Below are 27,192 nucleotides of genomic sequence, written 5' to 3'. Positions count from 1 at the left end.
TCAACGGATGACGGCTCCTACGATTTACATAACACCACAAACTTGCAAAAGACAAAAATCAGAAGCAAAAAACCCCTCTAAATCATCAAAATACAACAAAATCAATCCCAAGCCACCACCCCAAAAGAAAAAAAAGAAAGGAAAAACCCTCACCCCCGCCCCAACACACTCTGTCCCAAATAAAAAGAAAACAAATGAACCCACCGAAAACTGCTTGGCAAATATTTTTCTCGTGGTGCCTAATATTCTAGCTGGAAGGAGCTGTGGTATTTATTGTTTTCTCTTTCACTCGCCTCTCTAAACCTGCCTCTAACATACTTGTTCCAACGGCTCAAAAGCTCTCGCTCCCTTTTGTGTCTTTAGCTCGAGGAGCCGAGTTTATGGGTAGGAGAGGAAGAATTAGCCCCAGACCCCGGGGAAAGCGAAGCGCACTCCCCCTCTTATGTCACCGAATAGCAAATTAGTTCTCAGAATTCCAGAGGCCGAGCTTTGCTACAGCGAAGACGCCGACGTCACGGAGGAGGAGCCCACGTGACGGCGGCGGAGCGGACCGTTCCATCGGCGGCCGGGGACAGGGAGGGTCGCCTGCCAGCCGCGCTCGCCCGCCGCGGGACCCTCGGTGTTCCGGGCGGCGGGGCTGCGGGGAGCTCGGTGCGGTGCGCACGGTGGCCGGCGGCGCGGCTCCGAGGCCCTGTGCCGGCCGGGAGGGCGCCGCGGCGCGCGCCGCCGTCCCCGAGTCCTCCCCTGCTGCGGAGCAGTGGTAAAGCCCGCAGCTCAAATTCCGAGAATTGAGCTCTGTTGATTCTTAGAACTGGGGTTCTTAGAAGTGGTGATGCAAGAAGTTTCTAGGAAAGGCCGGACACCAGGTGATTATTGCTGTTGCTGCCGCCGCCGCTGCCGCTGCCGCCGCCGCCGCTGTTGCCGCTGGTGCCGCTGCCGCCGCCGCTGCTCATGATCATTATTTTACCTTTTAATTCTTTTTTTTTTCCGCTTTTGCCAAATGCTTTGGCTCCAAGTTTCCTATGTGTATCTATTGATATAAATGTATCTATTTATTGATTCTAGCTGTCAGGTGTTAAAATAAATGCCGAAGATCAGCCCCACGTCTCTCCCACTGTAGGATCTAGCTTTACGCATACGTATATTCTTCTTTTTGCTGTCTTGGAGCGCCTCGGCCGCCTCGGGGAGGCTGTGCCGCCCTGCCCGGTGTTGTTTCGGTGTTTGGAGACGCTGGGGCGCGGGGCGGCGGGCGCTGGGCTGCGCGGCCTGGGAGGGCGGACCGCGGCGGCCCCGCCGGCTTCGCGCGGCTTGGCTTGCTTTCTCTGCTCGCTTGCAAACTGCCTTCCCCGCCGCTGCCTCCCTCCCCGCTCAGTTCTCCCGGTGCCCGCGTTGGCGGCTGTCCACCGGCCCCGGCCCCTCACCAGTCCCTTGCCTTGCAGCCGAGCCGGGAGTCGGCATGGGGGAATGCAAGCCAACTCCTCGGCTGGTTGCTTTATTTTCCCTTTTCTTTTTGGTCATAAAGCCAGATGAAGTAGCGTGTCTGCAGTTTCCTTTGAGAGCCGTGATCTTCCCAAGGAGAGACAGAGTGTTTTGGGGAGGCTTCGCTTGCACGGGGGGGCGGGGATGTTGAATACTTTGAAAATTATTCTTTCTTGGTTGTGAGTCGAGGCAGTCGGGAACCCGGGTGCGCTCGGTCTGCCCAGCCGGAGGAAGGAGGCTTGAAGGCGGGACAGGGATTTTGGGGGGTGGGCGGGAGAGGGGTGCGCGGTTTTTTGTTTTTGTTTTTGGTTTTTTTTTTTTTTTTGGTTTTTTTATTTTTTGCACCTGCGGCGCTTTCAGCGTGCGGGACCCGAGGGATCTTGGCCAGCCAGCCCAGAGCTCCGGGGAGGTGGCGGGATTTCTGGCGGCCGCGGTGTTTGTATTTTGGGTGCTGCGTGACTGTGTTGGCTCTCAGCGATAATTCCCCTCCCTTTCCTAAATGTAATTTCATTTTCCCCCCCTCGGTGCAAGCTGTGTAAAAAGGCAGCTATGGGCCTGGGTATAGCGGATTTCAGGCTTCAGATTCCCAAGGTCCTTCTTTTGGGCGAAGGAATTAAAACAGAGCCTCAGCCCTCGTTCCTGATGTGAAAGACTAGGAGAGGGAAGAAGAACACTTTGTGACTCTTGACTGGGGGACCCCGGACAGGAGTAGCGGGTGCGAAAGGGAGATCTTTGTGAGTGATTTTGCAAAAACAGATTGCGAGGTTGGTTGGATTTGCAACCTGTGGCTCTCCTCGAGGGAGTAGGAACGGGGAAAAGCGGCGGCGGCGGCCCGGGGCGGGATTGGGTTGGGAGTTGGAACCTAGGAAATCGGCTGCCTGGGGGGCAGCAGGAGCTAGAGGCCAACCCTGCCGGAAACAGTGAACGTTAAATGTCTTGAGAACTGTGGGTTGCGTTGCCTTTATAATACCGTGTTGTTGGAGCCCTGGCGAAAATGGAACTAGTGTTGCTAAAAGGACTTTTAAAACTGCCCCATGAAAAACAACACCACCAACCAACATTTCTTTCTTTCTTTTTTTTTTTTTTAAAGAGTAAAATAAATAACCTCTGTGTTGTGCTCCCTCCCGTAGAGATTTAGTTTTGGTGCTAGGGATAGTGAGGGATTACCTCAAACCCGGTACTGGACGTCTAGAGCTGTTTCAGGGTCCTTGATTGTAGTAGAGACAAGTACCGCATCCCACCCCCTAAAAAAAAAGTGATTTTATCTTTGTCTTTTTCTTCCCAAACATTGTATAGTTCCCAGGAGGAAAATATTGCTATGGATGCAGTACTAGAGAGAGAGAGAGAGAGAGAGAGAGAGAGAGAGAGAGAGAGAGAGAGAGAGAGAGAGAGAGAGAGAGAGAAGAAAAAGACAGAGGGAGAGGAGGGGGCGAGGAGAGGGATCTTCGGAAGGGACTGTTTAGAAATACAGTTTGTGGCTCTGAGCTATGCCGCTGGCTTCCTCTGCAGTTCGCTGGTTTCCCTTTTTCTTTGCGAGGTGTTGTGTGTGGTTTTAATAAATAACTTTAAAATAAGGGAGGGGGCAGCATGACCCATCCGGAGACAGGTATCTATTCTGCTCACTATTTACTATCAGGAGCCTTTGGCGCTTGAGCAGGACCTCGTAAATCTGCAGCCCAAGTTGAAGTTCATCTGGCCCTAGTCCACACGCTATTCCTGGAGGTAGCAAACACGAGCTCAGAGGAGTGAGGTGAAATCATAGTCTCCTTTATATACCGATTTTAATAAAAAGGAAAGATATTTGTCCCTGGGGGAAGAGGAAATGGAGAGAAAACACCAGGAGATGGACATTTCTCTTGCAAAAATGACTGCAGTTGAGTCCTGGGGCCAAAATAGAAACCTGTACATGGACAACCCCCACCCCCGTTTATAAATAGAAGTTTCCAGTATCCTATTTGGAAGAATTTCTTTTCTAATACTTTGAGGCGTTGAGTGATTTTAAGGGTCTGTTTGGTGCCTACAATAAGGCTGGATGCTGTTCATGACAACTGAGACAGCGAGGAAAAGCTGGTACTCACTAATTACCCTGTTCCTCTCCTCAGTTTTGAAGGCTTTACAGCAGTATTTTCTTGAAAAGACTGATTTATTCTGGGCTTGGTGGTCAGGAATGGCATCCTAGATTTCTAAGTTGTCGTTTACTGAGCCCCGAGGAGGAGTTCCAGTTATGGGTTGAGTAAATGCCATGACTAGATGTCAAAATCCTTCCTTCCCTCTGTCCCCTGCTGGGGATATCCCACTCTGTTGTGAAAAGAAAAGAAAAGAAAAAAAAAAAAAAAAAAAAAACCTTCAAGTTTCAGGGAGGTGGTGCGGCAGCGCCACCCCTTGGTGGGCAAAACTATTGGTAAAAACCAAATACTCGAAAAATAATTGTGAAATAACTGTAATTAGGCATGTGGTCCCAACTCCCTCTGAGAGATTTTCAAAAAAATTTGAGAGATGAAACCTTTAAAGAAAATACTTTGCAGTTAACCTCTTAAAAGAGGATAGAAACACGTCGTTTTCCAAACCAGCACAGTGTCAATAATGGGCGATGCCCTTCCCGTAATTTAAGGACACCCCTGCAGGGGTGGAGGTGGGGGGTGGGATGGAGTTGTCTCTTAGCAGCGACTTCTCGGGGGGGGGGGGGTCTGATACAGTTCTTTCCCCCTTCGGACTTGACTGCTCAGGGTGCCCGAAGTCTGCTGATGGAAAAGGAGGAATGTGTTTGGTGCGGAAAACCCGTGGGGCTGAAAGTGCTGCAGTTTTTCCCCCCGGGGGCCGTGGCGGCGTGTGCCGGGGTGGTGGGCAGAGGTCTGTGGGGCGCAGGGTAGCAGCGGCAGGCTGGGCTGCAGCCGCCGGGGAGTCAGAGCCGTGCGGCGGCGCGTGCTGGTGTCCTTCACTGCGCAACAAGTGGGACCTCAGCGACGCGCGCGCGAGGGCCCTGCACGGTGGCCCGGCTGGCCGGCCTCCTTTCGCTCCTTCCGACCCTCCCTGCTTCCCATTTCCAGACCGGTAGCACCCCCTGGAGAACGTATTCGGTTCGGTTCCCCTCCCCTGCCTTGCTCAGTGGGTCAAGGTCTTAACTCCGATTCCCCCCTTCCTGGTGGGGATGGTGCTTGAGCTTATTCCCAACCTTTGCTACCCCCCTCCTCCTCTTTTTCTCTCCCTCTCTCCTTCCCTCCCTCCTTTCCCCTCCCCCTCTCTCCCCCTCTCCTTTTTGCAAGAATTTCTCTCCGTACGTTCAGGTGTCATTCTTTTTTGAAAGTGAGTGTAGCCGGCTTTGAGGAGCGGAGGAGGGGAACAAATAACCAAATAATACCTGAAAGCGGCTCCCGAAACGGTTGCGATGTTAGTTAGCTAGGGGCATGAGCACCGGAAGAACGGAATTACATCTGCCCAAACAACTAAATGTTTTCCGACTTCAGTTTTGGAAGCATCTCCCCTCCCCCCATCCCACCCCCCGACTCCCCAAGAGACAGACAAAAATCCTCTAGTTGAGGGGGTACCGTGTGTGGAAGGCTGTGCTAGCAGGGTGATTCTTGAACGGACCGAGTCCGCCACCTAGTGGTCGGTTCAGGTCCAGGTTCCTGCTCGGGGTGGTGGTCTGATCCTGATCAGGACCGACGGGAAGGGCATTCTCCAGCGGGGACGGCATCTGACTTCAAAGTTTTTGACAAGACAGATGAAACCCATGCGCGCACGCTGTCCGCACCCACAGTCGCCCAGCCTTAACTGTCTATCTCGACCGAGAAACGGTCCTGTCTTTGAGGACGTCTGTGGCCTCTCCAACAGAGAAAGTTGGTTAGCAGAAAGATGTCAACCCGAAACGCTCAGGAGCTTTTAGGATTTACAACTTCGCCATTGCTGTTGTGGAATTAGGCCAAACAGTAAGTTTCTGAATTCCAAAGAATTCATCCGGGGAGGTTATCCCAGTTCACGGTGGACAGCCAGCCGTTTAACCTGAGGTCGCGGAGTCGACCGCTGCACACTGGAAACCGTTCCCTACCCGTCTTTAGCGTGAGGCTTTTGACAGGAGGCATGGAAAGATTACCGAGGTGCCGAGAGGGTGGGGCATCTCAAAGCTGCAGCACAGGCTTGCCCTGAGAGTAGGGTGGCCAGGGACGACTTGTTCTAGCTGTCTCCAAGCTTGAACTCTCTCTCCATCCCGTTTATCCTTGACTTAGTGGCAGGAGAGAGAGACAGAGACACAGAGAGAGGCAGGGACAGAGGGGAGCTGTGAATAAATAGAGCATTATTCTTGGAGACTTTATGCCCCTTCTCTTGAGTCAAGTTCTTTCCCCACGCTCCTTACGGAGATGGCCCGCTTGCCCCGGCGCGCTGGCGCCCTCTAGCGGCGGCCCGCGTCCTGACCGCAGAGACACAGCTGTCTTCCCCCGCCCCGGCCGGCCGGGTGGAATCCAGTTCATCCTCTATCACTGCGGGAGTTGTCCCAGGCCGCCGCGCGGAGAAATGCGCCTCTGTTCGGGTTGGAAACGAATCTGGGGACGTGTCTGAAGCGCGGTCAAGTTTGACTCATCGCTTTCCAAGGACAGTTAGTGCCTTCCATCTTCATTAACGTGAATAAAGACCTTGGCTGACTTCTGTCTAGATCGAATTTTAAAAGGCATTGTTTGCTTGGGGGGAAGATCATGCCTCTCTCTCCTGCCCCACAGTACTCCCCACCCCCTCCCTACCCCAAGGCCGATCCCAGTCAGGATTGGGGAAGAGATCTCTTCTACTGAAGGACTTAGTTTGCTGGCCTTGCCTGCAGGCCTTCTGGAAGCTGTCTCGGCCAGGTTCTTGGGGAGCGTCCCTTCAGCTCTTCAGATCGTGAGGATAAAAAAACACATCCCTCTATTATTTTATTTTATTTCCTCGAAGTTTGCAGCCTTGCAAGAGCTCCGAGGCAGGACTCGTAACAGAAATGAAAGCCAGGGCATAAAGTCCTCTGGAGGCCATCGCAACCCCCCCTTCCCCCAACATCTCTTCTTATCATAAGTGTCGCCGCCGCCCAGTGGCAAGAGCACCAGTATTGTCCTCCCCTGCCTCCAGAACAGAAGCAACACTTTGACTCTGCCCATTATCGCCAGAACCGGGTGGCTAGAGCTAAGTAAGCGTCCTGTTAGGAAAGAGCGCTCCTGCTGGAGCCCAGAGGCAGGTTTCAGCGCGTCAGCTCCACCTCCCCATTCCGCCGTAGTCAAACTCCTTGTCCCTAGACAGTGATTTGCACTTTCAGGATCCTCTTTAGAGTCTTCGGCGAGCTATTGGAGTTATTAGATTACCAATAATCCAACAACCATCCTGGATAGAGGGGAGTGGAAAGGCGTTCTCCAAATCCAGACGCTGGCCAAACTAGGTCAATGGGAAGGAGGGGCGGGGCGAGCAGCCCGCTGCAGTTTCAAGCCTTGGTGGAGGGCTCCCTCTAGCGTTAGGCCGAGGTAAATACACCGCTTGGGATGATGGCACTTCCAATAAGTGCAGGGACTCCTCAGATACTCACTCCTGTCCCGTGTAAAATTCCCTTTTGTCGCGTTAGCCCAGGGCGAAGGGCGAGGAAAACCCAAAACAGGATCTTAAGACCAGAGAGACTCCCATCTCTGGGGTGCTAGGCTGACCCCGCCTCCGCCACCGAAAGGATGGATGTGAGGTTCAGAGATGCAACCCGCTACTTTTAGGACTGGACCCAAGTGGTGCAGATACCGCCCCCAAGGCGCAAGGCGACCGAGAGGACTTAGTGGGTGGCCACAGCGGGGGTTCATTCCTGGGAAGGCGAGGCAACCCTGCCATGTGTTAGTAGGCGCAGTCGGCGGCGCCGTTACCGGGTCTCTATGGTTTCAGGAAAATAAGATTCTGGAATCCCGGAGCCTGTCTGGCTTCAGCCTGGTAGCTCTGGCTCTAAAGAAGACTGGGCGGAAACCTCCCCTTTCTTGCCAACGTAGGCGGAAGGGGCTTTCAGTTTAGTTTTCTTTCAGATTTAGTGTTTTTTTTTCCCCTCATTCGGCCAGGTCTCGAAGGATAGGGATCCTTAGTTCAGGGGACTCCATCTTTTTGATCTTGACTTCTTACCTACCCATTCCCTTCTAAAGCAGAGGAAAGGGTAGCAAACAAGAAGACAAAAAGAAACCCCAAGAAATAACACCAAAACCCTAGGACAAACAATAACAAAACAAAAAGCAAACAAACACCAGCGCACCCAGTTGCCAGACTGGGGCAAACTGGAAATCAGGAGGTCAGCCTCTGTCTCAAGCCTGTCTCCCGGCTCTTGGGCTCCGCACTCTGCGTCTTTCAGATGGCTGGGGTCAGGCAGGGATGGGGACCAGGGGGACTCTGGCCTGGAAGCCGGAACCCTTGTGGATGGCAGATTTAGGGGAAAGGGTGCTCCGTCCCGGCCAGCGCTGCGCAGCCAGCAAACCCGGACTGGGCTGTCAGGCCGCGGCTTCCTGGAAAGTTACTTCTCGTTGGAGCCCGCGCTGGGCAGGAGTGTTCTATGAAATCCTCAGAGCTGAGGTCGACTACGTTCCGGGAATGAGAGGGCTGTGCCATTCCCCTCGTGGCCCCCTGCTTTGACAGAGTAACAGGAAAAAAGAAAAAAAAAAAAAAAGCACATAATACCGACGTGCTCGAAAACATTTATTTGAATGTAACCAAATTAAGGGCCGTTACAGTCCTACCACCCGGCCCTGGCCGCACCTTCCGGGGCTTCGAGGCGGATGGGCAGCGGTGCCAGCCGATCGCCAGGGGGTGGGGCGGTCCCAAGGAAGACAGGTACAGCTAGGTGCGGTGAGCGAGTCTGTGCAAGCTTGCCAGGTGGCGGGGCTGGGGTTTGTGCCGGTGCGTGTGAGCAGGCGAGCGCGGCTGCCTAGTGCCACCCTCAGCCCAAAAGGGAAGGGAAAGGATGGAGTCTTTCGCATTGGCTCCTTTGCTAGCTCTTCCCCTTGCCTCTCTGATCTCTCTCTGCTGGTCTCTCTCTCTCTCTCTCTCTCTCTCTCTCTCTCTCTCTCTCTCTCTCTCTCTCTCTCTCTCTCTCTCTCTCTCTCTCCCCCCTCCCTCCCTCTCCCTCTTTCCCTCCCCCATCCCAGTTCTGCTGCCTTCTTTGCCTGTTTTTTTTCCCTCTCTCTCCTCTCCCCCCCCTTCCCCTCCCACTGGAAGCTCCGTTCGTGAAGCTTTTCTCATTGAATGCACACGAGGAAAGCGCCCAGGGAGGCAAGGATGCAGGGGTGTGTTAGTCATCATTTAATTCTTAGCTGGGGATTACTGCAGCTGGACCCGGAGTTAGAGCAGAGATCCAGTTCTGGTTCGGTTCTCCTTGCTGGCCTGATTCTCCTTGGGGTTGTTTGGTAGAACATTGTGGTTGGAGAATGGTTTTTGACAACTTGAGCAAGGACTTGTTCCTGGAGCCTCAGTTTCCTTCCTAGTGAGTCCTGGCCGTTTTAAAGAGAAGGTACAATAAGGGGTGGAAAAGGAATGAGTGATTTGTAAAACAAATAAGCCGAGTGCTAGTTTGGAGAGCTGCCGAATCGGCGGTGGCGGCAGCGTCTGGAGGGAGGGAGGTGACATTCAGCTCCAACATTAGCCCCCACCCCCGGCAGCTGTGCTGAGACCTGCTGAGCACTGGTTGGCTTACGGAGAAGTGAATCCTTAGAGAGGAGTGACTCCATAGAACCCAGGCTGCCCCTGTATGGACGTGTGCTGTGGGGAGGGAGGCAGGGCTTAAGGTTAAAAACAAAAGCCGGAGAGCAGCCTGACAGTGGACATAGCAGGGCTGGCTGTTTTGTTTGCTTGGAGTCTGTCCTCATCTGGAGTGACTCACTGCCACTTGTCATGGTGAAATGGCAAATCTGGGCTTCCTGTGGTTCCAAAAGTCTGTGACTGGAAATCCACAAGTGAGCTGGTGGTTATGGCTCAGCCCAAGTATTCCAGAAGAGGTTTGTGGATCTCTTCCGTGGGGAAGCGGGAGAAAGTTAGTAAATAAACTTCACGTGTCTTCGGCATTTGTTTTCAAAAGAGACATTGATTGAACCTGGGTGAGGTTCAAGTGAAATCTGTTTCCTCATTCTGAATTCCGATGGGCTCAGGAAGAAACCGGCTCTTCTGTCTTTTTCTGTCCTCTCTCTTTCCCCATTTCCTACCCCGGACCCACTCACTCACACGCATGCACGCACGTATTAACCTTGAAACCGATGAGATTGGCTGACTGGCACTTGGGACCACAGAGAAATAGCTGAGTGGTCACAGACTCCAGGGAGCCTCTCATTGTAGAGTGCTCATTTGGTAAGACTCAGCCCCATGGAATGGGGCAAAGTTTGTGTGGGGGAAGGAGCTTGAAACTGAGATTCACCCACCTCAGGGTGCTGCTGTCCTGCGTGTTCCACAGCACGTAGGCCGACTTGGAAAGGGGACAGGAATCTGAGCCAGAAGACCTAGGGCCGGGACATCAACTATCTACGTGGCCCAACATGACCTCACTGGCCTTAGGCTCCTTTACTGGGAAAGCAGCTTTGGAGGGCTGTGCTGTTTAAATGGGAGAACAAAGTTCCAATATATTATTGTTCTGTTCCGCAGCCCGCCTCCGATCATAAAGGAGAATCTTACACCTATGCTCCTAATGATTTTTGTTTAAAAGAAACCAATTTGGAAAGAACACATACTTCATTAAATCTCTTTAAGGCTCCCTGGCCAATTCTCAGCTAAACCACACAGTTAAATCTTTCACCAGCCAGGAGAAGCCCAAACTTGGAAGCTAGGTCAGTCCTCTGCCTAGTTTTAGACCTGGAAACAGAGGGAGGGGAAACTTTGAAAAAGAGGGCAAAGATACTCAAGGAATGCGCAAACACCATGTCTCGGGTTTTATTCTGTAGACTTGGTATTCAGTCTTCAGTGTTCCAAAGAATCAGGAGATACTGGCTGGCTGTTTGTCCTGAGCAAGTCATTTGAACCCTGAGTCTCAATTTCATCACCAGTGAAATAAGGATAAAGATATTGGCCCTATCAGCCCTGTGGAATCATTCTAAGACTTGAAAGATAATATTTTTAGCTAGGGTTTGAATAGCATCCAGTGTTTTTTAGGTCCCTGAAGAATCATTATCATTAATATTGAAAGAACTACTTAATTTTTTTTTTTTAGTTTCTCATAAACTCAAATGGACTTTTGACGTGTATTTTTTTTTAACTCGGGGAAAGGAAATCTATGTGTACAGGTATATGTAATTAATGTATGCAGTGGTATTCCCAGCACCAAGGATAAGGCATTGTGACCGGATGGCTTTGAGTTGTTTCTATAAGCACAGAGATGGAGTATGTTTGCTAGCTTGTGGGAAAACTGCACCAGCTGGCAGGCTGCAGCTATCAAAGCAAAGCTAACTACGTGTGTCCTAAATTAAGACCGGAGTGGACAATCTTACACTCATTTAGTCAATCTCTGTTTGCTCTCTTCTCTGCAGTTTTAAAGCAAAATTTTGGACTGTGAAGCAAGGCATTGGGTGAGTGAATTAAATTATATGCTATAAGATTTGTAGATGAATGATTTCTTTTGGATTTTACCCGTGCATGTTTTTGTTTTTTGTTGTTGTTGTTGTTTTTGTTGTTTTTAAGCTTGCCACCTTTTACTCGATGAATAAAGGATAATGAATTCTCTCCATAGAGGTCTCGGTCCTCACCCCTCCGTCCTATACTAACAGACTTAACACCATTGCACGGTGTTACTCACTCATGCCCTTGTTCCTCCTTAGTTCACGCTAACCTGGTCGCCAACTCTGCCAGTGCTGGGCTAGTGCTAAGTTTTCAAACTATTGAATGGAACAGCTCACCATCCCAGAGCATGGAATGGATAATGAAATGACATGCTGATAAAAATAGCTGCACCTTTAAAAAAAAAAAAGAACCTATTATGGTCTAGGCACATATTTCTAATTTTAAATACCACATAGGTATTGCTGTTCCTATTTTGGAAAGCCAAAACCCAGAAACAGTAAGAGCATGCTCCAAGGCACAGAGCTGGTGAAAGGCAAAACGAACTGGGTAACTCTCCAAGAGTGGTTTTCTCCATTGCAACATACTCACGGCCTCTCAATGCTTGGCAGAGTCTTTAGTGTGTGGGAAAAACACTTAACAAACAGTCCTTCCCTTCCCCTTTCCTCTAAAGAGCTTTCTACCCCAGCTTTTATTCTCCCCATTTGACAGCTATGAATTGTAATGTCCAGAGATGGGCTATGAATCGTTCGTTCACTAGACACCTGAGTTGCATTCTACACCTTAGCATGCTAAGCCGTCTGTTTGGCGCTCTTGGGAAGCAGGGAATAGGCTCTTGAGGACTAACAGGCGTTTAAACTTCTGTTCAGGCGAAGACAACATGGCCTCACCGGCTGACAGCTGTATCCAGTTCACCCGCCATGCGAGTGATGTTCTTCTTAACCTTAATCGCCTCCGGAGTCGGGACATCTTGACCGACGTCGTCATTGTGGTGAGCCGTGAGCAGTTCAGAGCCCATAAGACAGTGCTCATGGCCTGCAGGTGAGTGGTCTTGGAGTGAGGGGTGACTGCAGAAAAGGGGGAGCTGGAATTGGCAGTCAGTGAGATGAATATGTAGGCTGTTTCCTGTGTCTGAGGTGAAATTCCCCTGTCTCCAGATCTCAGCACATGGCCTGGTGTTCTGGACTCTCAGAAAACAGTTGAAGGAACACACCTTTAGAAGAGAGTTTCTGTTTCAAAGGCACAGTGGGTGAAGAAATGCACTCTCAAAGACACAATGTGTCTGAGGCCAGCAGGGAGACGGGTGCTGGTTACTAAAAGAAATTCAGTTAGCTAGTGTGAGGATGCAAAGCAAAAGAGAGTTTCTAAATGGTTCAAGCAAGCGTGACATCTTTTGCCCTTCAATGTCATAACTGTGCTTTATTAAATAATTGTTTTTTGAAGCAGGTTTTCATGTAGAGCTAGCCTTGAACACATTACCTAGCCAAGGCTGGCCTTGAAATTCTGATTCTCTCACTCCAAGTGCTGGCATTATCGGTATGAACCACCATGCCCCAATTACATTATTAATTTATACTGAACTATATTTCCATGGTTTAAGCACAGAGTGCATAAGACAGCTAATTCTTCATAGTTCCCCAAATTTCAAGATTCCTGGGTGACATCATATTAAGTCATTTCTAAGTTCTCCCTGCCAGCTGACTCCTGTGGATGGCACTACGTCTCCATTTTGTAGATAATGAAAGCAAGGCACAGGTCTGTGTAATGATGCACAGCTCAGCATTGCAAGTAGAGAACGTAGCCAGTGTCTAATAATAGCACGTTAAAAAAAAAATAATGTGAAGGGCTGGCTGGTGAGATGGCCCTGTGGGTGAAGGCATTTGCTGCCAAGCCTGATGACCTGAGTTCAACCTCAGGACCAACATAGTGTAAAGAGAGAATTGACTCTCACCCGGTTGTACCGATATAAAACAATAGCTAGCGTTTAGTACATACTGTGTGCCAAGCATCAGTGTATACTGCTAACATTTTTCATTCTTGCCACAACCCTATTAGTTCTCCCCTGACTTGGCAGATAAGGAAACCAAGGAACAGAGGAGTCAAGGCTATTAGCTAAGGCTGAAGAATTGCTTATTGGGGAAGGAAGATTTGGCTCATTTCTGTCAACCCACCCAGAAAGAGTAGAGTTGAGATGACAATCTCGTCTAGAATTCTAGTTTTAACTGACTAGACAACGTGACCTGAAGGCATGGCTTGGATGTGACTCGAATCTTCTAGGAATAATTGACAGTCTGGTGATCCTTGGGCTTTGAGAAAGGTGGTGGAATATATATGGACGTGCTGTTATTTGTTACCCATCCCTAACTCGCTCCTCGTGAAGTAGACTTTTTAAAATTAGGGTATTGTGGTAAAGGAAGGGACACACGAAACACAGAGTCAGATTACTGACTGCAGATGAGTGCTAAGTTAGACAAAAGGAGAGCAGTGCTGTGACTCTGAGAACATCTCCCACACTCTGCTGTCTCAGTTTCCCCATTTGTAAAGGTGGAACTTGGTGGTCCATATCTCGCAGGATTAGGGAAGATACAGGTTAATGCAAACATGCAAAAATGCTTAAAGAATTCCTGGCATCTGCTGGGCTTACTACAAGCAGAAGTTATTAGTAAGTGCCACGGAGCTTCGGGCTCTGGGCTCTGGGAAGACAAAGCGCGCAGGTGCTTTGTGACCACTCCAGTGGTACCTTTGTTTGCTTTACAGTGGCCTGTTCTACAGCATCTTCACCGACCAGTTGAAATGCAACCTTAGTGTCATCAATCTGGATCCTGAGATCAACCCTGAGGGGTTTTGTATCCTCCTGGACTTCATGTACACGTCCAGACTCAACCTGAGGGAAGGCAACATCATGGCTGTGATGGCTACAGCCATGTACCTGCAGATGGAACATGTCGTGGACACATGCAGGAAGTTCATCAAGGCCAGGTGAGCTGCTGCCTAGGTAGACGCTGTGGATACAGAAAGGGTAGTTCCGGATCAGAACTCATGCGTGCCCTGACAGCCTCTCTGACACACTCTATCCACCTTTCTACAATGATGCTCATTTCTACCTTTTATGCATGGACTCTAGCCCAGGTGTGCTTATCCTGGGTACTCCCTGCCCCCCACCTCTGCCCCATTTTCTTTTAGTCTCTTTCTTTCCACTCACCCTGCAAGGCTGGGACTGGATGCCTTTGCCATGGAGGTTTTTCTGACTTCCTCAGCTCATCTTTGTTTGGCAGGCAGCATTTTGCTTTTTCTGATGACTTTCTCTTAACATTTTTATGCCTGTGTTAGTTCTCCTGTAGGTTTCTATTGTAACTGCTTATCGATGTACCTCAGTTCCCGACCAGAGCATCGGCTGTTGGGTTTACGTGGCTGTGCTTCCCTTCATCTCGGTCATTAGGCTCCTATCGGGAGGGCACTTAGTGAATTGAATTGAGTTCACTTGGTCTAACCCTAACCCAAGGGGTAGGAGACATGAGCATCACCAGAGGGCGAGGATCCCGAGAGGCAAAGAAGCTGAGCGCCTTTGCTAAATGGAGCAGCTACGTGAGGCCAGACTCTTTCAGAATCACTTGACTCAGCAGCTTTAGGGAAGCCGCCTTCTTTCTTAACAAAGACGGGATTTCCAGCCTGTATTTGAACATTTCCAGGGACTAAGAACTCCTGTTCTCAGAGCCATACTGTCTACCTTGGGTAGTTGGGATGTCCCCCTTTGCAGCCTCTTGCAATCCGGCTCTGGTAGCCCTCACTTTCTGATCTCGCTCCGTGGAGAGCGAGCGCGTTCAGCTGCCCTACTTTTTCACCCACGTAAGTCCCTTTAAGTATTTGCAGCCAATGTTTTTGTCTCCAGTGGGTGATAATGGCGGCAAGTTCATCATTGCCATCATTTGGGAGTACTTTATACAGGCCAGGCCTTGTGCTCCAAATGGTTAAGCAGCTTGCACCGGGTCAGAGCTGGGTTTGCAAACCAGGCCAGCCTGCTCCGGAACCAGGGCTTCTGCACTGGTCACTGCCTCCTCTTTTCCATGAACTTCCCGGTGAATCCATTGAACCTACAGGGGGCAGGTCTTTTAGTGGATATCCTCCGAATGTGTAGTACCAACATGCACACATCCTTCCCTCCTTCTTTCCGTGCATATAAAATGCCTGCTTCTCCCTGCAGGATTTGGCTCGAGCAGTTTATCTCATTCCTCCAAATGAGATAAAGACTTTAAAAGCTTTATGTAATTCATAAAATTCTAAATCGTCGGAAGAATTGTCGTTCCCAAAGACATGCTTTCGTCTGTGCCTCACGCTTGCAAGGTCATGTCCAGTCAGATACAGAGTATTATGAGTAGCTCTTCTTCCTCGGTTTCCCCAACTAGGGCTCGGATTGCTAGACTGCTGAGTGTTAATACCCTATAATCGTGTTTCCCACTCCAGAGTCACATCTCCCGTGTCTAGCTGACTCAAGCCCAGATGGGGTTATACAGCAGTGTTACCAGAAGGTCACCTGTTTAACGGTTCTAATTTTGGCTCCTTTTTTTTTTTTAACCCCCACAGTGAAGCAGAAATGGTCCCTGCACTTAAGCCTCCCCGAGAAGAGTTCCTGAACAGCCGGATGCTGATGCCCCATGACATCATGGGCTATAGAGGTCGAGAGGTCGTGGAGAACAATCTGCCTTTAAGAAATACTCCTGGGTGTGAGAGCAGAGCCTTCCCCCCTAGCCTGTACAGTGGCCTGTCGACACCACCAGCCTCATATCCTATGTACAGCCATCTCCCCCTCAGCAGCTTCCTTTTCTCCGATGAGGAGCTACGAGACGCCCACGCCCGCATGCCTGTGGCCAACCCCTTTCCCAAGGAACGGACCCTCTCCTGTGACAGTGCCAGGCCAGTCCCCAGTGAGTATAGCAGGCCAGCCATGGAGGTGTCCCCCAGCTTCTGCCACAGCAACATCTACTCACCCAAGGAGGCAGTCCCCGAGGAGGCGCGGAGTGATATGCACTACAGTGTGGCTGAGGGTCCCAAGCCTGCTGCCCCTTCCGCCCGGAATGCCTCGTACTTCCCCTGTGACAAGGCCAGCAAAGAAGAAGAGAGACCCTCTTCAGAGGATGAAATAGCCCTGCATTTTGAGCCCCACAATGCACCCTTGAACCGGAAGGGTCTGGTTAGTCCCCAGAGTCCTCAGAAATCCGACTGCCAGCCCAACTCGCCCACAGAGTCCTGCAGTAGCAAGAACGCATGCATCCTTCAGGCCTCCGGCTCCCCTCCAGCCAAGAGCCCCACTGACCCTAAAGCCTGCAACTGGAAGAAGTATAAGTTCATTGTGCTCAACAACCTCAACCAGAATGCCAAACCGGAGGGCTCTGAGCAGACAGAGCTGGGCCGCCTGTCCCCTCGAGCCTACCCTGCCCCGTCTGCCTGCCAGCCACCCCTGGAGCCTGAGAACCTTGGTCTCCAGTCCCCAACCAAGCTGAGTGCCAGTGGAGAGGACTCTACCATCCCCCAAGCTAGCCGGCTCAATAACATCGTTAACAGGTGATTTCAGAGGACAGACGGTCGCATGGGTCTAAGGTCAGGGGTTCCCTGAGCACAGTTCTGAGGTTCATAGCCTCTGATGCATGCAGAATGCGGGGCTTGTTTTGTTTCTGTCTGAAATGCTGAAGGGGATTAGGATCAGAGTGAGTTTAGCCTGAGTCGGGAAGCGTATTACACTGAAGTTGTATCTTTGTTTTAGTTTGTTTTGTTTTCTGTAGCAAGAGAGAGCATTGGTTTGTGTAAGAGAAAAGCATTCCACGTATCCCAAAGCCCTTCCTGTGGTGTTGGTGGATCAGGGAACCCCTCTTTTAGACGGAGGGAGGCTGTGGGCTGCAGGCCTGGGAGAAGCAAGTGGGCCTAGAAGTGAAAAGAGGGCATTGGTTGACTCAAGCCAGCAGAAGAGGGCTTGAGGGGGGCTCTGAGCCTCAGAACTGGTCTCTGGGCTTGCGTGAGCATGCAGAGAGAGGTTAGCGTGGAGACCACGTGGACCACTCTTTACCGCTGGGTGCTGATGCCCCCTTTTTTTCTGTCCACAGGTCCCTGACAGGCTCCCCCCGAAGCAGCAGCGAGAACCACTCGCCGCTTTACATGCACCCCCCAAAGTGCACGTCCTGTGGCTCTCAGTCCCCGCAGCATACAGAGATGTGCCTCCACACTGCTGGCCCCACGTTCCCCGAGGAGATGGGAGAGACCCAGTCGGAGTATTCGGATTCCAGCTGTGGTGAGTCCCTTTCTCCTTCTTCCTCTCAATGTCTAGGAGAAGGGAGGCCCCTCTGCTCCATGGGATTTGTGTTTCCATTTGTGATGCTGTTCCTGGGACATGGCCTGGATTAGAAGTCCACTGGTACTCACCATCACCAACAATAGATACTCCTCCCTCTCCATCTCCCAGGAACGGGCCTGATCCAGGCAAGGAGGTGGGGTAGCTGCAGTGGCTGAGAAATCTCCAGCTTCACCCCAGTATAGGTGGCCTGCAGGGCTGCTGGCACCCCCAGAGCTTTCTCAGCCTGTCTGCCCAAACTACTGTACTGACCTGGGTGCACAGTAGTGTTTCTTGGAAGGCTGTAGATTCTCTGTGGAGAAACATATGGCCTTAGTCACTCATGTGTCTTTCATGGGCCTTAGTTGGTTCCTAGTGTGGAGGATGCACTTAGAAAATGTTTGCTGAATTAAGTTAGTTGAACTAAATTATTAAATTAACATCTCCATATAGCTAGTCTTGGCTCCCTCAGTTTTTAACCCGGCAGAAGGTCTCACTCTTTACCCAGCTCTAGCAACTGTCTTTTGTGACCTAGGTTACACATAACCAGGGTTAAATCGCAGTGATATACCATTCTCAAACTGTTGTGACAAAATAAAGAAGTCGCTGGCTGCAAGCAGTTTGGCCCAGGGTCCCAGATCAGAGGGAGAATGGAGCCTGTGCCCGCCTGACCTCAGATGACTGTTCTTTATTCCAGTTCCTGGCTCTGGGCCTCGGTTTCACCTTTAGTGTCCTATCTCTGTGTGAAGATGACCATGGAATCTTCATCATTAATCCCTTCTGTAGGGACTTAAAGAACCCGTGTCTCATGTCCCCATAATTTATTCTTTTTTTTTTTTTTCATTGTATGACATGCTCCTATGAGAGGGCAGGACAGGATTATTAGCCTGACTTTGGAGAGAGCAACACAGAGAAGCTTAGAGGGTCTTGCCCCGGGGCTGCTGTGTGTGCATACAAGTTGAACTGATAAGAAAACCTTCTCAGAGCTCCAGGAGGGAAAACAAAACAAAACAAAACAAAAACTAAGGTGTCCTCAAATTGGTGAGGCCAGACGAGAGCCCTAGAGTGAGTGTCTGGACCTTGGGATTCAGCGTGCCTCCTGTCTTTGTCTTCCATGGCTAAGACTCTACATGCTAAGAAAAATGAAAATCCCACTGGTCCCCTGGGTTCCCCTGAGTGCTGGTTAGGGAGCCTGGGGTCCAGCATAGCGCTGACATGGCTCCAGAGGAGGGAGGCTTTGGGGCTCTACCCTGTCCCCTCCTGCTGACCCGGTGTCCCCCCATACTCTGCAGAGAATGGGGCCTTCTTCTGCAACGAATGTGACTGCCGCTTCTCCGAGGAGGCCTCGCTCAAGAGGCACACACTGCAGACGCACAGCGACAAGCCCTACAAATGCGACCGTTGCCAGGCCTCCTTCCGCTACAAAGGCAACCTCGCCAGCCACAAGACCGTCCACACGGGTATGGCCTTGTCCCACAGTGAGTGCTCCAGTCAGGGACTGCAGACAGTGACCTTAGGAAAACAAACAAACAAACAAACAAACAACAACAACAACAAAACCCTGAGGACTTTGTGGGAGTGAAGCAGGCCCCCATCCTGGCTTCGGTTCTCAACCTGTGGGTCAAGCCCCCTTGGGAGCTGAATGGCCCTCTCACAGGGTCATATATATCGGATATCCTGCATGTCAGATATTAGCATTATGACTCATAACGGTAGCAAAATTGCAGTTATGAAGTAGTAACGAAAGTAATTTTATGAATGGGGGTGGGTGGGCCGGGGTGGTCACCACAACATGCGGAACTGTATTCAAGGGTCGCGGCGTCAGGAGGGTTGAGAACCACCGAACTAGGGGCTTAACCTGCCTTGTCTCTTCCACCTCCCCTTATTCTTTGTGTTTCCTCTGAGATCTTATCCCTGCTTCTCTGCCTTTGCTGGGGTTAGAAGAATTAATCCCCCTGGTTGCAGGAGGAGACCAATGCTGATAGAGGCAAAGTGGATTGGGTCTGGGTAAAACCAGCTAAAACTAAGAGCCGCTGGATGTCCCTCAAGGACTTATCAACCACCTTACATTCTTTTTCCCAGGACACTTCTCACAGCCTCATTGTTGTGGGCATTAACTAGCTCTCAGACCTTTCAGTGGCCCCATTATCCCTGAAACTTTCCATGGTGGAAGGCTCAACCGTAGATTGGTTTCCTCTGCCCGGCTTCTGCTCAGGCCCCACACCCCGCCTTGCTTGCAAATGGAATACAGCTGTACTTGCCACAAGCGGAAAAGTATGTTCTGGGAGAAACTGGAGCAGCCTGATTGTATCTCCCTGGTGACTGAGTGGATTATTGCATCAGTCTGTCCAAGGGAAGAGCCCGGGGAGTCTTCCCAGGTCGTCTAGATCAGCCCTTCCCATTCAGAGAGGGAAACTGAGGCCCAGAGAAGGGCAGTGTCTTGCTCAAGCCCTACAGGCAGATGACCCTAGCGACAACACCTGTTCTGCAGGTCGGGCTTCCTGAACCCTTCCCCACCGGGTCCTATGCATAGCATTGATTCCCATCCCAACCATGCCACCTGTGCTTATTTCTTGGCCTTGTCCCCTGCCGCCTGTGCTGGTGTGTGTGAGCAAGGATGACAGGTCCCTAGATCAGTGGTTCTCCACCTGCAAGTCATGATCCCTTTGGGGGGTCCAACGACCCCATCGCAGGGGTCACCTAAGACTATCGGAAAACACAGCTATTTACATTACAGTTCCTAACAGTAGCAAAATTACAGTTGTGAAGGGACAATGAAAATAATGTTATGGCTGGGGGTCACCGCAACATGAGGAACTGTAGTGAGGGGTCGCGGCATTAGGGAGGTTGAGAACCGCCGTCCTAGATCCTCCCACTGACCTCCCTGTAGAGAAGGGGAGGCATTCGTGGCCTTGGACAAGAGTAGTTGCTTTGAAGTTTAGGGTCAGTGTGGTCCTCCATTGTAATGGGAAAAAAACGTGTCTTGGCAATAGGTGAGAAACCCTATCGTTGTAACATTTGTGGAGCACAGTTCAATCGGCCAGCCAACCTGAAGACCCACACCCGAATTCACTCTGGAGAAAAGCCCTACAAGTGTGAGACCTGTGGGGCCAGGTTTGTGCAGGTGAGCAGGGCAGCGTGGGGGAAGGGACGCTGTGGGGATGAGGACCTGGGCCTTGGCTGGCAGTGCACCCTGGCCGCACCTCTCACACTGTGCTCCTCCTCCAGGTGGCCCACCTGCGTGCCCACGTGCTCATCCACACTGGAGAGAAGCCGTATCCCTGTGAAATCTGTGGCACCCGCTTCAGGCACCTTCAGACCCTAAAGAGCCACCTGCGCATCCACACAGGAGAGAAACCTTACCATGTATGTGGACCCTGTGGCTCCTGGCTGGCCTGGGAGGGAGGGATGTGGAGCAGGCGGGCAGCGGAGCTATGTTCTCCAACCTCTAGCGTACAGTGGACTAATGGGGTTCAGGAGATCCAGATCGGAGCTTGATTGTCACAGTCACCTCAGGTCTCAGTGTGCTCATCTGTGAAATGGAGGTATGGGTCTGGGTGACCTGGGCCTTAGGAAAGAATACATAGAATTGGGCCATTCATTCTTTCCACAAATACTTGCTGAGTGTCTCCATCATATCTCTACACTAGATATGTATGGAAGAGTACCTAAGATGGTAAAGCAGAGCTTAGAAGTAGGAGAGCAACCAGGGAGAAATGGCCAAGAAAAACACCAAAACCGGAACCCAAAGTAAACCTAGAAAACATCGTTTCAAGAAAGAGCAGGCAGGCACTGGAGGGTGGCTGGGCAGTTAAGAGCACTTGCTGCTGTTGCAGAAGGTGTGGGTTCAGTTCCCAGCACTTGAACTGGGTGGTTCACAACCACTTACAATTCCAGTTCAGGGGATTCATCACCCCCTTCTGGCCTCCCAGGTACCTGCACACATGTGGCGCAGATATAAATAAGCCCGCACATGCGTCAATAAAAAGAAATGAAAGTCAAAAGAAAGAGCAGGTGCCTAAATGCTTTGTGCCATGTTAAGAACAGGCTGTTGGGATGGTTGTGTCACAGAGCATAGTCTCAGCAAACGACGGCCTGCTGGTTAAGTCCTGAATGTTGTGTAAGCCAAAACTTGGACGTTGTGAGTTGTGTGAAATTTAACTTTCATAGGACATAATATACAATTGGAACGCAGCCACACTGATTTGTTTACATAGTGTATGAGGCTGCTTTGAGGCGTCAAGGGCAACGCTTCAGGTGCTGCTGGGCTAATCAGTGAACGGTTTGCTCACACCCAGCGGTAAAGCATGCCAATTTTTGTTCACTTGCCTCTAAGGCTTTGGATGAGTATCTTTGTACTTGCTGTTTCTCTCTTGGCAAATTAGTTAATTTTTTCACCCTTAGTGCCTTAATTTCCCTATCTGTACATTGACCCAGAAAGTACTGCCTACTTCATGAACTGGCTCTGTTTAGGTAACTAATTCATTCAGGGCTTTGAGTTGTTCAAGCTCACAGCTATGGCGTGATCTCTCAGAATTTTAGTCACAGAGGCTATAAGAATTGAAAGGGACATTTGGCATCGATTGACACAACCCCTTGCAGAAGGGAAAGCCAAGGTCTTGAATCTCCATAAACTTAGGCCATCTAATCCAGTTGTGCTATTGCATTCAGACTGATTTCAGTTTTCTGAGGGTGCATTCTGCTAGAGAGTAGGGAGACCACAAAGTTTGGATGAGAAGTATTAACTTCAAAGTATCAACCACCTGACTGAGGACGTTAATGCACCAGGATGATTGTGGGGCAAGGCTGTAAATCTGTGATCTAGAAAGAGATGGATTGTTTTATCTTAGATTCAGAAATGCATTACTAATTAGGGGAGTTTGCATCGGAATTTATTTTGGATAAGACTTATAATCTTGCAGTTAAGTCAGGGAAGGGCATCTCAAGCCCGGGGAACAGGAGTGACACATTGGAAGGGAAGGCAGGGACATTTGCTCAAAGTATACTGAACATCCAGTGGAAGCCAGGATTCAAATGGGTTCTGAACCCGCCCTTTTAGAGGGAGGAGCTGCCTCCACCCCACCCTCACAGGGACATCTGGGCTCCGCTCTGGGTTTTTTGAGAAATGACACGTTCCTCAAGTCGATGACGGCTAACACTTTGCTTCTGGTGTCTCTCCAGTGTGAGAAGTGTAACCTACATTTTCGTCACAAAAGTCAACTGCGACTCCACCTGCGCCAGAAGCACGGCGCCATCACCAACACCAAGGTGCAATACCGCGTGTCGGCCGCCGACCTGCCTCCGGAGCTCCCCAAAGCCTGCTGAAGCATGGAGTGTTGACTCTCCCGAGCCCTTTCCCCCAGAGCCTCCCCCGAAGGATGCTGTAACACTTTACAAAGGTCATCCCATGATGTAGTGCCTCTCTCATCCACTAGTGCAAATCATAGTTGGGGTGGGGGGGGTGGGGGTGGGGTTTGCGGACCGGGAGCCAAGGCAGCTCCCCTTCCCACACTGCCATAAAACATTAAGAAAATACTATTGCTTCTTCTTCTCCTATGTGTACGGCAAACCATGTCAGCAAAAAAAAGCAAAATCATCTTTCTGTATCCAAGTAGGGAAGAAAGCAAAAGTTCAGACGTGACAGGTTGCAACATGAGGAATGTAAACGTTCTGTGGGAACAGAAATCTCTTTTGTATGTAAATGTATTGTTTTAAAAAGACAAGACTTCAGTATGTTGTCAAAGAGAGGGCTTTAATTTTTTTAACCAAAGGTGAAGGAATATATGGCAGAGTTGTAAATATATAAATATATATATATATAATATAAATATATAAACCTAAAAAGATATATTGAAAATATAAAACTGCGTTAAAGGCTCGATTTTGTATCTGCAGGCAGACACGGATCTGAGAATCTTTATTGAGAAAGAGCACTTAAGAGAATATTTTAAGTATTGCGTCTGTATAAGTAAGAAAATATTTTGTCTAAAATGCCTCAGTGTATTTGTATTTTTTTGCAAGTGAAGGTTTACAATTTACAAAGTGTGTATTAAAAACAAAAAAGAACAAAAAAAAAGCTGCAGAAGGAGAAATGTCTACTTTTGTTCTAGTTTTCAGTTTGTATATACCTGTAACGTGTCCTCACGGTGCCTTTTTTCACGGAAGTTTTCCATGATGGACGAACGTGCGCCATCCCTTTTGGAAGTGTTGACAGACACAGGGACCTGAAGTTGTCACTGACTGAAGTCTCTTTGGGAATGTTTGACTCCTCCCACATTCTGCGTCATGCTTGTTCTTATAATTACTCCGGAGACAGGGTTTGGCTGTGTCTAAACTGCATTATTGCGTTGTAAAATATAGCTGTACAAATATAAGAATAAAACGTTGAAAAGTCAAGTGAGATTTCTCCGAGGATCTATCATTGCGTGGAGATCCATCGGGGGCGGGGCGGGGGAGGGGTCCAGCCTCCCGTGTTCATGTTCCAGTGGGAGATGTTCTAGAAGGGGAAGGACTGCTGGCCAGGGAGACGTTGAAAAGGCCAGATGGAGGTTTGTCCTCTTTCTGCCTGTTTTTGTCCCGAGCACAGGAGCAGCTGCAGACCCCAGACACAGGGCCTGTAGGTCAAGTGGAGGATTTGAATGGACCCTTCCCCAGCTCTGGGCGGCGCTCTGCATTCCAGCCCTTGCTCTTTAGACACAAAGTTTCGTGGTCTCTTCCACACGTGAGCCTCACTCAGTTGATTATTCCTTTCTTAAGTGAGAGGTTCCCATCGTGGCCCTGGCTTCACAAACAAGTTCTCTTCACTTGGCTACCCAGGGCAGGTCAGAGGCATCTGGCTTAAGCCACACATTTCTCAGCCTCGGTACATTTGGCGTCTCCCCGGTGACTGGCAGTTGTTTACAGACTTAAAAGCTTTATGATTGGCCAGAGGCCAAGCAAGCCCCTACCCCTGTGCTGGAGCCCAGCCACCACACCTCTGTAGGTTGGATCACCATTTTTGCTGTAGTTAGTTCTCTGTCCCAGCTTATCTAAGAGGAGGCTGGGTTAACCAGACCGTTTATGAGTTATAACCATGATTCAGATGTAAGTTCACACTGGCCTGCTTTGGCATCCATTCTTACTTTACCTCAGAAAACCCCAAGGACCCAGTCTGATTGACAGGCTCCGAGGACTGGGAAGACAAACGTGGTTCTGGTAATGGGCCCGGAAGAGAAAGCCCGCATCCCCTTCCTGTTCCTGGGTGGCAGTGGCGAGGGGACACGTGCCCCCTGACCAGCTCGCGGCAGTGGCCGCAGCAAGCTCCGAGCACGTGTCGGGAAGCCGGAGGAGCTGACCACCCAGAGCCCCAGAGAGAGCTTCAGAAAGTCACGCCACCCTCTGCCAACCGCACGGGCCTGCAGCTCAGGTTTCCTTTGAAAATGACTTTAAAGGACTTGCCAGCTCAGGGCCTCAGCTCACCCTGTTCTTTGAAAAGGGAGAAAATGATCCCTCTGCTCCCATAGAAACCTGGCAGAAGAACTTACAGAAGAGACCAGCTTCAGGAATGACAATTCACAGGCCCGAGGGAGGCTGGCCCCAGGCTCGGTTTGCTCCCGAGAGTCTGTTTTTGTATCATTACTATTTATGAGGGAGACGGAGGAGCAGAAGGGGGGGGGGGGTGTTCCGACACAAGAGAGATCAAAGACAGAGCTACTACAGTCAGCTGATGATTAATAATAAGTAACAAGAAAACATCTCTAAACAGTGTTATTAAGAGAGTACAGCCCAGAGCAAGGGGAAGAGAGAATTTTATTACAAAAGCATGGAGTGAATCCATTTTCACATTAAAAAGAAATGGTGTCTCAAAACCCAGGCTGTGCTTGATATTGTTTACATCATGGACGTTTGGGGGGCGGGGGGCAAAGGTTTGTCAGGACCTCGAGTTGAGGCGTGTATGGAGGTAGGTGTATCAGCTTTTGTTATAGTTTGCTTTCTGTTGCCGTAATAAAACACAGACCAAGAGCAATTTGGGGAGGAAAGGGTTGATTGGGCTTACACATCCTGATCCCAGTGCACCTTCGAAGGAAGTCAGGGCAGGAACTCAAGGCAGGAACCTAGAGTCAAGAACCGAAGCAGGAACCACCACAGAGGAACATCGCTTACCGGCTTGTTCCCCGTGGCTTGCTCAGCCTGCTTGCTGATGCAACCCTGGCCCATCTGCTCAGGACCCTCCCCCATCAACATAAATCAGGAAGATGCCACAGAGACTTGTCTACAGGCCGGTCTGAGGGTAGGATCTTCTCAGCTGAGGTTCTTACTTCCCAGATGACCTTATCGAGAGTGGAGTTGACAACTGAGCAGCACAGATTTCTCCCCGCTGTGACCGAATGCTCAGCACAGCGAAGAAGGGTTGACGTAGGAAGGGTTGATGTCCCTAAGCTCACAGCCTCAGAGGTTTCTGTCCGTAGTCCCTGGTTCTGCTAACTCTGGGCCTGTGGAGAGACAGGATATCACGGCGGACAGGAAGCAAAGAGAGAGAGAGAAGGTCAAGACACAGTCCCAAGTGACCTATTTCCTCCAGCTAGGCCTCAACTTCTAAAGTTTCCAGAACCTTCTAAAATAGTGCCACCCACTGAGGATAAGCCTTTTAAAACAATAAATAGCTTTTGGAGAGATTGGGGGCTTGACTGTATATCTAAATCACAGTAGTAGGCCTATGGATGTGAGTGAGTAGACACGCAGAGCTGTTCAGGAGTTGGAAGACACACAGTAGAGAGAACCTTCCAGTTCAAGTGTCTCTTCTGATCCATGAGGTGACTAAGGGAAACAGGTCTGTTGCCATGGGGTGACTGGGCAAGTAAGGAGACCAGGCTCCTCCCTACCCCAACCCTTGGAAAGAACAGGTGTCTGTTCTGATTTAGGGAACTGACGAAACGGCAGGACCAAGGTCACGCAGCTAAGTGCCCAGCTTGCCTGAGTTCCCACACCCAGCTATTTGTGGAACTTCATGTTCAGTCAGTAGTTAGGGCTTCGGCATCTTGTTTTTATTTCTTTGTATCCCTCACAGCAGTAACGAATACGAGCTTGTCTCCTGTTCTCTCAGAGGCATGCTCAGGAAAACGTTAAGAGAAGGGGGGAAGGAAACCCGGGAAGAGCTGACCTCTGGGCACTAGTCAGGCCACAGCAGTGGCGGAGCCCCAGAGCGAGGCTTTCAAAGCAAAATGATCTTCCAGTACTGGGTTCTATGGATCTTGCTATCATTTGGAGGTTTCTGGACTTACATTTCTGTGAGACTCAGTATCTCTTACAACTACTTATGTGTCTATGGGTACCTGTGTCCAGCACCTTCTCTTTACATGGGCTAGTCTGTGTGGGTTTCTAGTTTCTGGAACCAGAGCACAGTTTATGCTGGCAGCCAAACTTCATATATACTTCATATTTCATGTTTGATATAAGTATATCTTTGGGTTTTAAGTTACTTATTTACAATGTTCTTATTAATATAACTACTTTAAAATATATAAAAGGGTCATTTACTAATCTCTGAAGTGGCAAAGGGAAAAGTATCTATAGTCAAACTATTAAATGAGATGATTGGAAATTGTTAAGCAGTAACATTGCTCCCCCTGTTGGCTAAAATCAAGTGTGAAATTGTTAAGTAATAAAACTTTTACAGTACTCCATCAAAAGCAGCAAGTCAAAGTACACATTTATTCCTAGCAACTTGATCATTTTGCATTACTGACTGTAAGGAACAATAGCATGAGCGGCTGGAGAGAGGGGTGGGCAGAGAGCGCTTGCTGCTCTTTCAGAAGACCTGAGTTCAATTCCCAGCACCCACAGCAGGCAGCTTAAAACTGTTTGTAACTCCCGCTCCAGGGGTAAAAAAAAAATAGAGAAATAATACC

The 27,192-nt window shown here is 49.9% G+C and overlaps 1 protein-coding gene across 3 annotated transcripts; it reads left to right on the top strand.

Annotated features, from left to right (window-relative positions):
• Positions 1-698: 698 nt before the first annotated feature.
• On the top strand, positions 699-23,701 carry Bcl6 (BCL6 transcription repressor). Of its 3 annotated transcripts, none has more exons than XM_006985077.3 (10): positions 699-866; positions 10,959-10,997; positions 11,856-12,027; positions 13,744-13,965; positions 15,568-16,545; positions 17,082-17,266; positions 18,598-18,765; positions 20,299-20,429; positions 20,534-20,671; positions 22,487-23,701. In XM_006985077.3, exons 3-10 carry the CDS (start codon positions 11,867-11,869, stop codon positions 22,628-22,630), a joined length of 2,127 nt encoding a protein of 708 aa, XP_006985139.1. In that variant the 5' UTR covers positions 699-866; positions 10,959-10,997; positions 11,856-11,866; the 3' UTR covers positions 22,631-23,701. The 3 variants fall into 3 exon arrangements, with proteins under 3 accessions (XP_006985139.1, XP_076404747.1, XP_006985140.1); XM_076548632.1 differs by lacking the exon at positions 699-866 and adding an exon at positions 4,183-8,283; XM_006985078.4 differs by lacking the exon at positions 699-866 and adding an exon at positions 8,644-9,789.
• The last annotated feature ends 3,491 nt before the right edge of the window (positions 23,702-27,192 follow it).

This window comes from Peromyscus maniculatus, chromosome 12 (assembly GCF_049852395.1).
Source record: "Peromyscus maniculatus bairdii isolate BWxNUB_F1_BW_parent chromosome 12, HU_Pman_BW_mat_3.1, whole genome shotgun sequence".
In the NCBI taxonomy this organism is placed as follows: domain Eukaryota; kingdom Metazoa; phylum Chordata; class Mammalia; order Rodentia; family Cricetidae; genus Peromyscus; species Peromyscus maniculatus.
The sequence above is the reverse complement of the archived record's forward strand: the minus strand, read 5'-3'. Positions and strand labels throughout refer to the sequence as shown.